Source organism: Sebastes fasciatus, chromosome 7 (genome assembly GCF_043250625.1).
Source record: "Sebastes fasciatus isolate fSebFas1 chromosome 7, fSebFas1.pri, whole genome shotgun sequence".
Classification (NCBI taxonomy): domain Eukaryota; kingdom Metazoa; phylum Chordata; class Actinopteri; order Perciformes; family Sebastidae; genus Sebastes; species Sebastes fasciatus.
In genome coordinates this window covers 20,575,017-20,591,748 of record NC_133801.1, presented here as the reverse complement: position 1 = coordinate 20,591,748, position 16,732 = coordinate 20,575,017, and the positions used below count along the sequence as shown (strand labels likewise).

Genomic DNA, 16,732 nt, shown 5'->3' with positions numbered 1-16,732 from the left:
GCTTTGTGTCAGCCTCTTAATGGATGAATATGTTGTGTGCCAACACGGGTAACGAGCCACAGAATGTAAATGAGCGACTTATGACACCACATTTTGTTTTTGTTTCTTGTATTTATGGAGGACATCTTTGTTCCTTTATAGTCTTTTGTTAAACACAGTATTGTGTGGATTTTATTGAAGTGAAGCTCCAACATGACAACACCAGAAGCATTTTCTCCGTATATAGTCCTTTAATCATCACCTCTCTGTAGTAGCAGTTATCCTTTTCTCTTGGTTATGCCTTGTTTTAGCTAAATTGATTTTGTAATTACATGAGTATTGATTACTAGATAGATAACATGTCATTGTCTTAGTCCTGTCCTTGACTTATTGCCCCTCCTCTATCAGTCCTGCTTACTACACATACCGAGCCTGGTATCTCTCTGTCAAACTCTTATCTTCTCTCGTTGAGTCTTGTTTGATTATTCTTTACTAAGATATTTACTTTAATATTTCCAGTTTTGGACTGGATTTTATTTAGGGGAAGTTTTTGTACAGCTGCTGGAGTTTTTTGCAGAAAAGTTTCTCAAAGTGAAGGATTCATTGTTTGGTGTATAAAATGAAATGGTAAAGGGAAAAAAAACCAACCATAGTTTTCCCGAAGACCAAGTTGATGATCAACAGTCCAAAACCTAAAAATATTTAGTTTAAGTTTAATATTATAGAAGACGAGAATACAATTATGATTTCCTTGATTATTTTTGGTCTATATAAGGTTTATATACAAAATCTATGAAATGTTGGTCAAAAAAAACAAACAAGACAATTAAATAGGTCAACTTTTTAACCAACAGTCCAAAACCCCAAAACATTCAGTCACACCAACGAATATTCACATTTTAGAAGCTAAAACTTACTAAAACAAAAAGTTAAAATTATTAATCAATTATTAGTATTGTCTCTGATTAATTTCCTGTCGATTCCTGTTGATTGACTTTCAACTAACATTGATCTCCATCTCTTGTTGCCTTCGCCAGAGCACGCAAACTACTTTGGGTCAGACGAAAAGATGGGCGCTGTGGCCGTGAGCATCCGCAGGGAGAAACTGGAAGACACCAAAGACCTGAAAGACCAGTACCAATACCGCCTCATCGTCAGAACCAGCGAGGTATGAACCATCTGCCGTTTGTGTGTGTTTGTTCTTAGGATGAGACAGTGATGAGTCAGTAAACCTACTTTCATTTTACCTCCCTTTGTGTCCCTAACTGTGACTCTACTCACCCTCACTGCCCTGGTTTTAACCTTCCCCCTTACCCCCTCTCTCCTCTGTGCCAGTGGAAAATTCCACCTGCCCAGTCTCAGCACAGCAAAGCCAAACCAAACACTGGCTGCTGTGGCCAAAGTGTTTGGCCTGCTCTCACAGGGGGCACAACACACAACCACTTTTCCACTTTGATGAATCAAATACTCGTCTCGTATTAAGTGATAGGCTGGTGATCAGGGAGAATTAGTTAAGATTCTCCCTCAGATTTGTTCAAAGAGTACAAACGTATTACAAACGTAATTTATGTTCATTTACTTTCCCAGATTCTGCTTCCAGAGAACCAAACTGTAACAACAATATGATCTTATTATTGCCAAACAATTAATTTGCAACTATTCTGATAAGTTTCTTTTCTTTTCAAGCAAAAAATGCCAAATATGTACTTGGTCCAGCTATCTTTGGGTTTTGGACTGGTGATTAAACAATACAAAAAAAATATGTCTCTGGGAAACTATGATCAGCATTTTTTGCCATTTTTTAGACAAAAACAACTAATCCATTAATGAGATAAATAATTGGCAGATAAATCTGTAACGAAAATAATCCTTATTTGCAGCCCTAGTATGAATCACTTGATCGCAGACAGTGTTTTACAAATACTGTGTTAGTCTTGTGTTTTTTCTTTTCATGGAGAGGTCTGTAGGAATAGTCAGTTTGACCTACTTAATATTTTACAAACACCTGTGCAGCATCGTCACGGTCACTCAAACAAACAGCAAAGTTTGCTTCTGTTCATTGTGTTCATGTAGCCGGCCTGCCTTCCTCCGGCGCTGTGTTGTTTTTAGCTGGATTACATGGCTGCCTGGCCTCATCACCTTAGCTCTGGTACAACAATGGAGCCTCTCCGCCATCTAAGTACACAGAGCTCAGCTAACAGACACAGCCAGCACACCCAGGCCTACTGTTCCCACACAGAGAAGAAAAAAGAGATTGATTGCTCTCAAGCCGCAGCTGCTCTCAAATAACCATCCCCCTTAAGTCTGTCATTTAATTCGGTGCAGCAGTGCTGACGCAGCAAGGTGGAGAGACTTCCTCTTTCCTCCCTCCATCACACATTTGTAAACGCAGCCCTCTGACGTCCCCGCTCAGCGCGTCGCAGTCACTCACTGCGCTGTCGCAACAGAAGCTGACGAGTTGAAATGAAAGCTCCATAACTTCAGTCAATCAGGTTTCATTTCTCTGCGGCACACCCGAGTCTCCGAGGTTCAACTGTCTCTCCGGCCCATGCCAGCTCCAGAGTCTGCCATGCATTTTTAATGAAGCTGCGCGCGTGCGTGCGTGCGTGCGTGCGTGCGTGCGTGCGTGCGTGCGTGCGTGCGTGCGTGCGTGCGTGCGTGTGTGGTGAGAAGGAACAGCCCACTCCTCCCAACTGTATCTGAGGTTATTACAGCCTCACTGTTTTGAAGCAGGTCAATTTCCTCTCACCAGGGAGCAGCACTCTGTGGCAGCACAACACTGAGCAGAATATTAATTCACAATACAGCTCGACCTAAAATCCTCCACACAGAGCACTTCCACTGTGTGTGTGTTGGACAGAGAGAGAGAGAGAGCGAGAGAGAGAGTGTAGCTTCAGGGCAGCAGGGCACTATTATGAGAAGTGAGACCATCCCTCATCTGATGAACTCCCTTCAAGCTCCAGGCTGCTCATCATCCATTTTCCAGAGGCGTGGTACTGTAGCTGAGGCTGACCTCTGACCTCTCTCATCACAGCTATCTTAGTATCAATAGTATTACTACGTATGTTCTCCTGTGTCTTTATTGTGCTGCTTTTTGTGCAGGCTTTGTCTCAGTCAGCCCTAGCTGTTTTTGTTTTTTTAGCTGCTCATCACAATGGAATAATTTATTTTTTAAAACACAATTTTAATTGTGATTTTAACAAGTAGAACACGGAAAACACAGCTCTTAACAAGTGAGGCAAAATGTAAAATTATAGTAACCCGTATATATATGTATGTAATACAATACAATTGTACACAACACAAGAAAGGTTTTAACCCAGACCAAGTATGTAATCAAGCAAATGTTTTCATTTAAAGGAGCTCTATGTAAGAATCAGATATTACTTGCTAGCAGTGACACCTGTGGCAGTTAAGTCAACAACAGTCAGCGTCCTGTTGTTCGCGCTTGTGCTCGCTCTACGTAGATGCGAGCAAGCATCGGTCAAAACAGTGAGGAGACACACCCGAGACTGAACGATGTTGACAGCTAAAACCACAATATATTTCATATGCTTGGCAGTAATGTTGGCTTACCTGTCCAATAGGAATTATGCTAGCTCAGGGTCTGTTTTGACGCCCATAAGATAAGATAAGATATGCTTTTATTGTCCCCGTGGGGAAATTTTTCCTGGACTCAGTCCAACTACAGTTACAAACACTAAATTAAAACAACAAGAATGATAAACGATTCCACATATGAAAAAACAAACGAAGGTCCCTCCATGAATCGAAGGCCCGGCTGATGTTGATCTTACTTTCCCCGCCGACGTTGGTCACATTGCTGTTTTGCAGAGAGGTTTCCCTAGATATAACTTTGTTCAAGTACTTCCGTGGAGTTTGTGATGGAGTCTGAGTTGTGGTGGGGGCTGGTCGTTTGTTGGCATTAGCTCACTCCATTTTTAACTGACCGGTGGCTGAAGAGAGTAAAGGCAAACAAGCGGGAATGATGTCACATTCGTTGGATTTTCCCGTAAAAAACATCCCGCCTTCTTCACATTAAAAGCAGTCTACAGGCTGATAGAGGAAACCCAGAAAGTCACGGAAGGTCTCATTTTTTAGGTTAGGTTACAACCTGTTCACACATTGGCAATAAATAACGATTAAAAAATATTTATATGTGTAAAAACATATACACAATCCTTTTAAAGAGAGAAGGAAGAAGAGAGAGTGGAAAAAAAAGTGGATGTCAATAAAAATTGGAATAGTATAATCTTGAATTTCCCTCGGGATCATCTAATTAATAAGTAAATTGGTCAGCAAGTATTCTGTCCCCAAGACATGAAAGAGGTAAACATATAAATAGTAAAGACAATAGTGATAATATTTCAGTTCCTGGTCTGATTAAAGCAATCTATAAAAGGGGACTGCATGAAATGTTATTTTTATTTTCCACCAAAAACTGTTATTAAGGTGTCTAAATCAACAATGCAATTTTGAGAAAAATAGAGTAATTTCCTTAGATTTTCAGTGTGATTTTACATATTTATAGTCTTAAAATATATTTTTCTTTCCCCACATTCAGCTCGTGACTCTGCGAGGCTGCATCTTAGAGGATGCGGTGGCGTCTACGGGGAGGCACGGCACGGTGCGGGGTCTGCCGCTCAAGGAGGTCCTGGAGCAGGTCGTCCCCGAGCTCAACGTTTCCTGTTTGAGACTGGCGCTCAGCACGCCTAAAGTCACCGAGCAGCTCCTCAAACTGGATGAACAGGGGGTGAGTTATGCGTCTGTGTCCGTATTTGCGTTTCGTTTATGGGCTTGTGTGATAAAACTGGAGATTTCGACAGTTGATCCTAGATGCTTCCATTGAAATTGCTCTTGGGCAAAATACACAGTGACTGCTCAGTCAGTGACTATAGTATAGTGTGTATACAAGTGTCTGAATCATGTATAACTGACTTAGTGTTGGTGTAAAGTACAAAACTGGACTGAGGTCAGTGAAAGCTGAGTGGAGCAGGGTGTGGTATGTTTGAGTGTGTAACCATAAAAGCTTTAATGTTTAGCCATGTTATCTCACCTATTTAATGGAGGGTGAAGTGCAAGGTGGAGGTGTCTGCTTGTTTTTGTTTGTGGAGGTGTTTTTTTTTACAACAGTGAAGTGGTGCTCAGTGCTTAAGTGCATATATATATACATCAGGGTTAAAATCTTATCCGTAACGTTGACATCAAGTTGCATTAAAAGCACAGACTGCAGTCTTTCAGTTGTTTGTGTGTGCGTGATGCTAATGTTGTTTCTCTGCTGCCGTTTAGTTGAGTCAGAAGCACAAGGTGGGTGTTCTGCTGTGCCGTGCAGGCCAGAGCACCGAGGAGGAGATGTACAACAACGAGGAGGCGTCGCCCGCCTTCTCTGCCTTCCTAGAGCTGCTGGGGGAGCAGGTGCTTCTCAAAGGATTCACCAAATACGCCGCACAGCTCGACACAAAGAGTGAGTCTTCAGAAATGCACTACATCCCATAAATGTGTTGGTTATTGTACATGTTGATCACATGTCCGAACAAGCATCTGAGTCGTTTTTACATAAAGGTCAAGACGGCTATCTTATTCTCTCAGTAATCTTAGTAGTATTTTCTCACCATGGCACATGTCCAAATTGAATGTCGTCAGATTAACGGCTGCAGCAGCACAAGGTTAAACATGCACTTCTTGTTTGCCACATTAAGTTCACTGTAATAAATGTCAGTTAATGATCATCTCCTGTGCTTAGACAAAATCTAATCAGTTAAATGAATTATGAAACAATGTGAATGAGCCCATTTTCTCTCCCTATTTTCAACTATCATCCATGCAGTTAGCATTTTGAATATTCAGCAAAGTGCTTTAAATGAGAGTCCCAACTAAATGTCTCAACATATATAGCTTGTGCACTGTCGGACATTATAAAATAGGCAGCAGAATTATCTATCAATGAGGGAATTCATGTTTAAATCCTTTACTGATGCAGCTTGTGAGGGAACAGAAAACACTCGTACTCCTCCATATCATAACAACAGTTTCCACTTCTGCTTTCCAGCAGTGAGACCTTTTCCTCTCACAAGAATTGTGGCTCATTCGTTAACAGTCCTTTCATGCCTGGATAAAGCCGCATGGAACATTTACACAAAAGACATCAATAGCACCATTACTTTATTTTAGTCTATCAATTAAAATAGTTAATCGCGATTAATTGCACATTTTTTATCTGTTCAACCTTTAAAGGGAGATCAACATGGGAGTGGGCAAATATGCTTGCTTTATGCAAATGTATGTATATATTTATTACTGGAAATCAATTAACAACACAAAACAATGACAAATATTGTCCAGAAACCCTCACAGGTACTGCATTTAGCATAAAAAATATGCTCAAATCATAAAATGGCAAACTGCAGCCCAACAGTCAACAACAGCTGTCAGTGTGTCAGTGTGCTGACTTGACTATGACTTGCCCCAAACTGCATGTGATTATCATAAAGTGGGCATGTATAGAACCCATTTTCAGGTCAAGGGACCCCTTTGAAAATGGCCATGCCATTGCCAAGTTTGGAGCATTGTTTAGCCTCCTTGGCGACATGGTTGGTACCAATGGATTCCTTAGGTTTTTTAGTTTCATATGATACCAGTATCATATCATATATACCAGTAAAACTGACACCGCTACAAACATTATTGGTGATGCCAATAATGTTATGTATTCTATGTCTGAAAAGTAATAGCCAGGCCAAGTGTCATAACCCCTGGAAAAACCCAATGGCAGTCTCGGCATCCTCATGATCTCTGGAAAAACATCTATTTGAACCATTAAGTGTTTGGACTCTAATTCAACATCTGTAGTTAACAATGTCGGACGTGAAATTAAAATATCTTTCTCCAGCGGACTCTACGGGCACCCACTCCCTGTATACCACCTACCAGGGCTACGAGGTCATGTTCCACGTGTCCACCATGCTGCCATACATGCCCAACAACCCACAGCAGGTAAGAGCTTATGAGCACCGCCCCTGCTGTTTGGTGTGTATGGTGTGTACAGCTGAAAAATACATCTACGACTTTCCTTCTGTGTCACCCGAAGTCTGTCTGGTGGTTAGTTAAAGCCTCCTCCAGTCACTCCGGGTCGTAAACCACAGCAAGAATTCATAAAGTGGAAACTCGTGACTTGTGTCACCCTCTTCATTCACAGTCTCTTCCCTCTTTTATTCAGCCTCTCATGTTTTTTATTGTCTTTGTCTTTTCTGTCCTCTTTTACTCACTGGCTTTTTCTTTCGCCCTCTATCCGACACTCATTTGTTAACCAGATCAGAGCTGGGTGGGGTTCAGTAGTGAGGAGTTTCTTTATTTTCTCCCTCGCTTTCTTTTTTTACTTCTTTAAATAAAGCTGCATGTCTTCCTACACGTTCTCCTGGGCGCTGTGTGTTTGCAGCGTGGACTGCGTGTGTCAGTGACCCGTGTGTAAGATAACATTTTGTGTGTGGGTATTTTTAATAGTTTGCATAAGTGTTGAGGCTCACACGGGAGCTCAGACAGACCTTGTGGGTGTTCAGGATTAGTGTACAATGTGTCAGTGGTGTGAAGAAGTCATTTGTTCTTCCACAAACATTAAAAAAGACAATAAATTAATCATGTGAATTGGAGAACTGTACTTTTATTATTTATTATTTACCCATAGCAATCTATTGTTTGCTATAAACAAGCTCCATCATCACATCTTGTAAATGGTGCGTAAACAAGAAATGAGAGGGTTGCGCATTTTTAATTGAGTCAATTATAAGTGTGTTTGAACAGTTCATATTCCTGTCAAGTCCTAAATCAAAAAGTGTAATTTTATAAATGGCACAATAACTCCATCCAGAGGTTTAAAGACTGCAGCAGCGAGGAGGTGTACTTGCTCAGATGAACCTTTAGGTGGCAGCATCTGACATTAAATACAACCTGCAGTGGATGAATGGAGGCAGGAGGAGCGAAGTAGAAATATACTGTAGATACTGTGGAGGCTCTTACGTTAAGCTAGGCCTGCACACACATCTTGTATGACCAGTGAGGAAATGTACAGTAAATACCTGTTGAATCTTATTTATCAGCAGTATTTGTTGTATTTGGAATGGATGCTAAAATAGAAAATAGTCAAAATGTTGATAAAATATCCCAAACTTATTTTCTCCAAATTCTAACAATTATAGGTAATGTTTGTAACCACTAAATCAAGCAGTGAAGGATGTTCCCATGGCACCATGCTGGAGAATGCGTGTATCCATGGCCAAACAGTGGGCTGGATTACATAATTGGTACTTTCACACTTCCCTCTGCAGATGAAGAGAGGATTGGCAAGCACCGCGCCACAGACACAGCCTGGACACTGTGCCACGTCTCCTACACCAACACAGCTAGACGGACAAACCAGCTCACACACAGACACAAATAGCCCATACAGAATGCGAAAAACAAATTACATAAAGAGCTGTTGTTTGGCGTCTAGTAGTGAGCGTCTCAGTCTCTGTTTTACCTTGTCAGACCGTCGACTGAGTCGGTTGTTAATGCCGGTTGTGTTGGCTCATTTTATTAATTTGTCATCTTTATCTGTCCTCTGTTCTTCCGCAGCTCCTGAGAAAGAGGCACATAGGGAACGACATTGTCACCATAATCTTTCAGGAGCCTGGAGCGTTGCCTTTCACCCCGCAGAACATTCGCTCACACTTCCAGCACGTCTTTGTTATTGTCCGTGTGCACAACCCCTGCTCCGAAGGCACCTGTTACAGGTAAATGTTTTTTAACAGAGCAAGCACATGTTCACATATACACAACTATGATAAAACACTTCAAATCTGTTCTATCTTTTCTTTCAGTGTTGCTGTGACAAGAATGAAGGACGTGCCTCCCTTCGGCCCACCCATCCCCAGCGGCGTCACCTTCCGAGACCCGGAAAACTTTCGTAACTTCCTCCTAGCCAAAGTTATCAATGCAGAAACTGCAGCGCACAAGTCAGAGAAGTTCCACACCATGGCGACACGAACGCGGCAGGAGTACCTGCGTGACCTGGCTGAGAACTACGTCAGCAGCACGCCACTCGACTCGGCCGGCAAGCTCAACAACCTCATCTCCCTCGCGTCTAAAAAACGGGAGCGCTCCAGGGCGAGGGAGGGAGCAGAGCTGGGAGCCGCGGGGGCCGTCGCCTGGAGGGTCATGGCCCAGGACTTCAGCGGAGGAGGGACGGAGCTCCCATGTGCCTTGGGTTTGTCGGCTGAATACGTCCTCCTGACAGACTGCGCCACCAAAGAGGTGGTGTTTAACTGCTTCTGTGCGGACGTGATCGGCTGGACGCCGGAGCGGCTGTCACTGAAGATCTTCTACGGCAGAGGAGACCACATCGCCGTGCGGGTACCAGAGGGCTGTGCACAGGACATCAGGGAGATGGTGCAGAGGTTAAAGGTGAGAGTTCAGAGCTGGTTCAAGTGTAGAGGAATTGTGACCAGGAAATAGAAATCTCTGTGACCTTTGAAGCACATAGCTTGTGTTGTATTTGGGACTGTAGTAGGCTATAAACAAACAAAGTCATATTTACATTTAATGTTTCTAAATACATTGTGTGGCTCCTTGAGGCCTGAACAATGTTTTAAATTAATTTCCGTCCTGAGAAAATATTTTGCTAAGCCGTTTCCCCCATTTCCTGTTGTCTTTTTACTGGTGCTAGTTAAAGGACCAGTGTGTAACAATTAGGGGGATCTTTTGGCACAAATGGAATATAATATTAATAAGTATGTTTTCTTTAGTATATAATCACCTAAATATAAGAGTTTTCCTTACTTTAGAGTGAGCCGTTAATATCTACATAGGGAGTGGGTCGTCTTCACGGAGTCCGCCATGTTTCTACCGTAGCCGAGAACGGACAAACCACTGTGTTAACTTTTCCTGCTTCAGTCAGAGTCGATACTCACTCTGGTCACTCGCTCCGGAGTTAACCCGCGTCACTCAGCCGTCGGGAAGCAAGACACGGGAAACCTCTCTTGGTCTTGAGGAGCTGCAACATTTATTTCTGCACAAACTTTAACCTCCACTAGCTCACTAATTCACTCACACACATTCACCACCGATCTATTTTCTCTCTCTTGCTTCACCACTCACTTCCCACGTACACACACACTCTAAGCACTGGCTGTGCTATTCTCCAAATGACCTTCCCAACCCTTACAACCGCTCTAGATAGGGCCATTCACGTTTTTACATTGGCCACCGTAGATTTTCTAAACGCTTGGAAACCTCTGCTCCCTCACCGCTAGATGCTGCCAGATGTTACACACTGGTCCTTTAATAAAGGCATAATTAACATCCTTGTTTACTAGCTTGCGGTTTTCTTCTTCACTGCCTTTGTTGGGTACCCTTAAAATAAATAGGAGGAGATCATGATGCAAATTTTAGCCACACAGTGCAAAAGCTTTTCTTCAGACCACTTAAAGACCCTAATTATTCTCTGCCAAGTCTCTGTTTTATTAATATGTGATTCATTACAGTTTTATCTTGAAAATTGGTGGAATTGTTTTCATTTCAAGACCGTGTTCTCAAGCTCAGAGGATTTCCACAGTTGGGATTGTTTTTCATTCCTTGAAAGTTTTCCTAAGCATCCTGGAAAACCTGGAAATTCAAGACTTAACAGGAGCAGCTGTGAAGATAATTACAAGAAGAGAGTGGTTTTCTTGAAAGGCCCTGGTCAAAGCTAATAACCTTCAAAAATATACTATCCAGGCCTATTAGATTCATATTAAAACATGAGCTCAAATATTATATAGGATGAAGGTACTCTATGCAACCATATAACTGACCCTTTAAATGAAGTTGTGCTCCACTGGCTGATGAGAGGCATTTCATATTGTGATAATCCCTGTAAAATTCAATGAATTAAATGCTGGGAAAAGGAGATTTCCTGGACTCCAGCAAGCTTTGTGTTAATCCAACAGAAAAACAAAATATAAAAAAAATGAGTTAATCTTTCTAAAAGTACCAAATACATGCCTAGTTTCAGTTGACGTCATCTGGTACTCTATGTGCTTATTAATAATATTATTGATGGATTTCAGTATTTAATGCTCTTCCTGAGTATTTAATTCCCCCTCCACGCTGTTTGATGATGTTCCTTTGTTTTGGAAGATACCTAGAGACATAAGAACATGATAATACCGTAAATATAATATGTATTTACTCACATCATGTCCTTTCATTGGCCAGTCTTTGACAGTGGGATGTGAGACGGTGGATATGACTCTGAGAAGAAACGGACTGGGACAACTGGGCTTCCATGTTCGTCTGGACGGCACTGTGGCTGAGGTACAATCAGATGACCATCTGCCACACCAGATCGCAAATACTCCTCTATGAAGATTCTTGGCTGTACATAAACTGGCTTGTTTGAAGATTTTTTGGGGTATTTTTTGATGCAGGTTGAGGAATACGGCTTTGCCTGGCAGGCGGGTCTGAGACAGGGCAGTCGGTTGGTGGAGATCTGCAAGGTGGCTGCGGTGACGCTGACTCACGAGCAGATGATCGACCTGCTGAGGACGTCGGTCACGGTCAAAGTCGTCATCATTCCTCCTTACGAGGAGGGGGGACCTCGCAGGTGTGTTCAAATGTCTTTGAAGCCAAACTAATGAGAGTGATTCATTTTCAAACAGCTGTGGTGAATACAGATGTTGAGGCAATAGCCAACAGCATTGGCTGAGTGTAGTGGAAGGACGAGAGCCAGAGCGAGTGCAGGACGCTCTTCACTCAAACACACAAAAGCATGGGTGAGGTAGTGGCCAGACTCCAATGTTCTGAGAGGATTTTGTGTGGGAGTGTGTGAAAAGAGGAAGCGAGTGAACAGAGAGAAAGAACGACGTGCGTTTCGAGAGGAAATAGGCGGAATGAGGCACAGAGACAAAGAAAGAAAGAAGCATTTGTTTAACGGGAATTAGCAAAAATGTGCCTTTCTTTGTTCCCCCCCTCCTTCATATCTAGTCTCATCTCACTCAGCTTACTATCGCCTCGTTTCCCCTCCTCCCACAACCTATTTCTTTTCCCTGCCGTCATCTTTTTCCAACCTTTCATCTACACACACACAGCCTTGACAAAGACAGAATAACGAGGCCTTATGAGACACTGATGTGGTGCTACAGAGCGGTTACAGAGGTGAAGAAATAACCACAGCGTGTGTGTGTGTGTCGTGTTTCTGACTGAGAACCAGGGCTTTTAAATACAGTAATTGTGGCTGACTGTGTGATCGCACAGTGATTAGATATCTTTAATGTTGGAGGCAGTTTAATTACACCAAGTTAAATCCCTTTGACACACACACACACACACATGCACACACACTCTCAAGTAGCAGCTGATAATTAAGAGTCTTGTATTTCACTCTCCCCCCCCTCCTCTCCCCCCCCTCTCTCTCTCTCACTCTCTCTCTCCCTCTCTGAATCGTTTGCCGTTGTGTGCCAGGCAAGCAGATTGCATGAGATTAAGCTTGGGATCTGCAGGGAAAAAAAGGGAGACCACAAAAAATAAATAAGCAAGTGGAAGTGATTAATTAAAAATGCATGCCCTGTGCGAATGAAAAGGACGGGAACGAGGGAGGGAGAGAGAGAGAGAGAAAGAGAGAAAGAGAGAAAGAGAGAGGGCTGGGTTTATTGAGATGGAGAGGCAGAGAAGCGCTCGGTGAGGAGGACGCGTCTCAACACCACCGGGAGTGAGAGAGGTGGGCGGAGGAGAGAGAGAAAGAGAAAGAGAAAGAGAAACCGGAGTTGGAAGTGTTTTTTTCATTTCTGCTCTGAATCGTGGCCGTGCTCATGCAAGATGGACGGATGCAGAGGAGAAAAGGTGTGATGTTGTAGTGTGGTTGACCACGTGTGTGTGTGTGTGTGTGTGTGTGTGTTGGGGAGCTCCAGCTGTGTCAGTGTGATGGAAGAAACACTGAATGTCAACATGTGTAGACTCTGCTCTCTCTAAGGTTTGTACTACTGCTCTGTGTAACTGTGTGGATATTGATTGAGTTGATTGTGTCCTGACCACGTGTTGTGTTCATGTTCATTGATTTTGTTTTCTACTAGTATTCATATTTTCTACAGACATATTTGTGTGTGTTCTGTTTACATCTCCACAGCTTTCATTTGATGATGTTTTACGGTCTTGTAGCAGACTAGATTGAAGGTTCATTGTGACCAGCGCTACAATTAATCCAGGTTAAACACCCAAATTACAAAAAAAGGTATTTTCTCACTTACCTCTGCTGGTATCTATCCATGCAGATAGATTTGGTGGTATTTACTTTAATTTGTTTATGTCAATGAGATTTCTTCTTCCACCACAATACAACTGAGATGAATGGAATTTCATTTATTCTGCTCTCAGCATTGAAATCTATATTTTTAATTTTTTACAGCAATTTATCTTTGCTTGAATAATGTCCCTGTTATTCAGAATAATCCAAACTGTTAATTGGAACTATTTTCTGTTGAAGAAATAGTCCCTTATGTTTGTTTGTTGTTGTTGTTGTTAGGGCTGGCTGAGAAAATCAGATATCACAGTATTTTTACCAAATACGCTGATATCGATATGGAGATGATATTGTAGGGTTGACTATTGGTGCTTTTACAAAATATTTACACAAGATTTTTGATAAATAATCATCAGTAATGTAAATATAATGACTAAGTGGGTGAAGACAAATAATGGAACAGGTAGAATGCAGCCTTGAAAACCAGGAAAAGACAACACTTATGCCATGTTACAATAATCATTATCCAAAATCTAAGACGATATCTAGTCTGATATCATGATATCGGTACAATATCGATATATTTCCCAGCCCTAGTAGTTGAAGAGCTGAAACAAACAGTTGATTAATCAGCTTGTCAATAGACAGAAATTTAATCAGCAACCATTTTAATCATCCATTAATCGTTTAAGGAGAGGCAAGTTTATTTGAATAGCACATTTCATACACAAAGGCAATTCAAAGTGTGTTACATAATGCATTAAAACATGAAAATGCAGACTAAAAGAATAGAAACCCTTTTTAAAGGAAATAAAAATGTGAAGGACAGACATAAGAACAGGATAGGAGGGTGAGATAGTTCATGATGAGTGTTTCTGGTTCAGTCAAATCATTTAAGCAAAATTCCAAAAATGTCATTAGTTTTAGCCTCTCAAATATGAATATTTACCTATCTTCCATGACCGTACATTCATATCTTTGGGTTTTTAGACGGTTGGTCAAACAAAATAATACTTTTAAGACGACACCTTAGACTTTGATGGACATTTTTCTCTATTTTCAGACATTTTGTACGCCAAACGATTAATCAAAAAACATTCTGCGGATTGATTTATAATAAAAAATAATCATTATTTGCAGTCCTAATTTGGTGACTCTTTCAGACACACATCAAACACTTCGTCCTCATCTCTCTTATTTCAGTCTTTGCTGTCTTGTGGTTGTTTATCGTTGAGTTCTTTTTTATCCGCTTTGTTTGACCTCACTGGGAATTTCTCACAATTCTTCCACCATCATGGCCGCCCTTCTCTCTCTCATCTCCTTCTCTCTCTTCCTCTCGGCATTTGTCTCGTCTTGAATACATCCTCTATACATATTTGATGCCTCCTGCCCTCCTGTAGTAGGCTGTGTGAATGAAATAATGATGATGTGTAAAAGATATGTGCTGGATCTCGGGCTAGCTAGAGGCTACCATGAGACCATGAAAACATTTCAGTTGTGTTTGTGTCTCGAGTTGATCAATAAAGATTTATTGAGCGGTTTTCACACACTGAACTCTGGTTCAGCTGCAGACGCAGAGGACGCTGCTGCTTCTCATCAGTGCTTTTTACTGAGCCAGAGCTCAGGATCAAAATCTACAAGGGCAGTGTTGAGGAGAAAAAAATGTTTGGGATTGGGGAGCGAGGACTTTTAAGTGTCGAGCATTATATTCACTTGTTGTGCCGGATGTCCCTTCCTCACTCTCTCTGTAGGGGCTGCACAGAGGAGTATGAGATGAAGACGATGGAGCAGAAGCCAGAACCTGAGCCTCTGGCGGCAGGCTACCGACCCTCCCCTCGCCCGACGTGGCGATGGGACAGTCCGCCCATTCCTCCAGGGCTCCATAGCGCCCCCATTCCACAGCGCTGGGCCCCCATGGGTCCCCCACCTCCTCCACTGCCCCGCTCACACAAGACCCTGATGCCTGTTCCCTACAGGGAGCCCCAGCACCTCAACTCTAAGAGGTGAGACTGTGTTCACTCACATTAGATTACCAAGAGATTAGAGCTGCAACGATTAATTGATTAGTTGTCAACTATTAAATTAATCGCCAACTATTTTGATAATCAATAAATCGGTTTGAGTCATTTTTAAAGAAAAAAAAGTCAAAACAAGACATTTGAAGACGTCATCTTGGGCTTTGGGAAACACTGATCCACATTTTTCACCATTTTCTGGCATTTTATAGATCAAACAACTGATTGATTAATCGAGAAAATAATAAACAGATTAATTGACAATGAAAGTAATTGTTAGTTGCAGCCTTAGAAGAGACCCAATTGGGTATTTCTAAAAGTGTACTGAAATAGCATCAATATTAGCTTTTTATTTATCTAGATTATCTGATATTGATTATTTATAGTGACTGATAGCTCTTAAAAAAACGTTTTGTTTTGACCCTTTTTGCTCTCAGTTGTTACTTGGAGCTGGTGTCAATCTGCCCATTCCCAAAGTTAATTACCACAATCAAATCCTGGCAGGGTCTAACTGAATTGCTTTTTATTTTCACTCGTATGCCTCACCTCTCTGTGGTCTGTTTGTTGTTCTGTTGGTTAACCGTCACCCTCTTTGTCTGTCCTCCAGGCCAGTGAGCTACCCAGAGAACCACTACAGTCTGTCTCCTGCAGGAGGCGACAGAGTGCTGCCCTACAGAAACCCCTCAGCCAGCTTCTCCTCGCCCTCCTCCGGCCTGGTCGGCCTATCCACGATGGGGCCGCCTGGAATCACACCAGGCCCCTTCGTACGCTACAAACCCTCCCCTGACAGGTGTGTGTGTGGTCTTTTGTTCTCTGAGCTCTCCTCTGTCACTCCTGTGATCTTGATCGAACATGTCCTATGTAACAACTGTTTTTGTGTGCTAGAGGTGGATTATATCTGTTCATAAGACGAGACTGAATAATGTGTTCGGATCTGCAGTTAGACGTGTATGAACACACTGTCTCCTCGAGGAAGGATCTGTTGTGTGGGCGGCTCTTCCTCACTGTGTGGAGGCTGAAAACATCTCGCCCAACCAGAGAAATGTGTTTCATTCAACCGCCATCGGGGATACAAAACAGAAACAGAAATTCAAATACAAACTCTGCATTTTTAGGGCTTTCTTTTGAGTTTTATTTCAGTGTATTTGTGTGTTTTAGTTAACACGATTCTGTGTGTGTGTGTGTGTGTATGTATTTAATGTGTTTGGATGACCTACTGTATGAATACATCTAATTTGCACACATAATATTTTAATTATTTCATATATAACTGCCAGTGGCATGAATGTGTTTATTAATCAAATGCTGCCCCTCTTCCTATGATCCATCTGTGTAGATATGGAGCAGGACAGCGCCCCCTGCTGCCCTATGAGCCCCACCTCAGTGTGGACATCACCTCCAGTGGAGAGTCTTCCTCAGGCTTCACCAGTCAGGAGAGCACCATGGAGCGCTGTAAAACAGGTACACCACCTTCAAAGACCTGCAAGCA

General features: G+C 42.1%; 1 protein-coding gene across 3 annotated transcripts in view; it reads left to right on the top strand.

The window, feature by feature from the left end:
* Positions 1-16,732, top strand: part of sipa1l3 (signal-induced proliferation-associated 1 like 3) — a 71,794-nt gene that overhangs the window by 45,721 nt on the left and 9,341 nt on the right. For all 3 annotated transcript variants that reach the window (XM_074642139.1, XM_074642137.1, XM_074642138.1), the window contains exons 5-15: positions 1,017-1,147; positions 4,544-4,732; positions 5,269-5,443; positions 6,869-6,972; positions 8,590-8,747; positions 8,835-9,417; positions 11,209-11,307; positions 11,421-11,596; positions 14,980-15,231; positions 15,851-16,033; positions 16,580-16,704. In XM_074642139.1, coding sequence (XP_074498240.1) covers positions 1,017-1,147; positions 4,544-4,732; positions 5,269-5,443; positions 6,869-6,972; positions 8,590-8,747; positions 8,835-9,417; positions 11,209-11,307; positions 11,421-11,596; positions 14,980-15,231; positions 15,851-16,033; positions 16,580-16,704 — 2,175 coding nt within the window. The remainder of the gene's footprint in view (positions 1-1,016; positions 1,148-4,543; positions 4,733-5,268; positions 5,444-6,868; positions 6,973-8,589; positions 8,748-8,834; positions 9,418-11,208; positions 11,308-11,420; positions 11,597-14,979; positions 15,232-15,850; positions 16,034-16,579; positions 16,705-16,732) is intronic.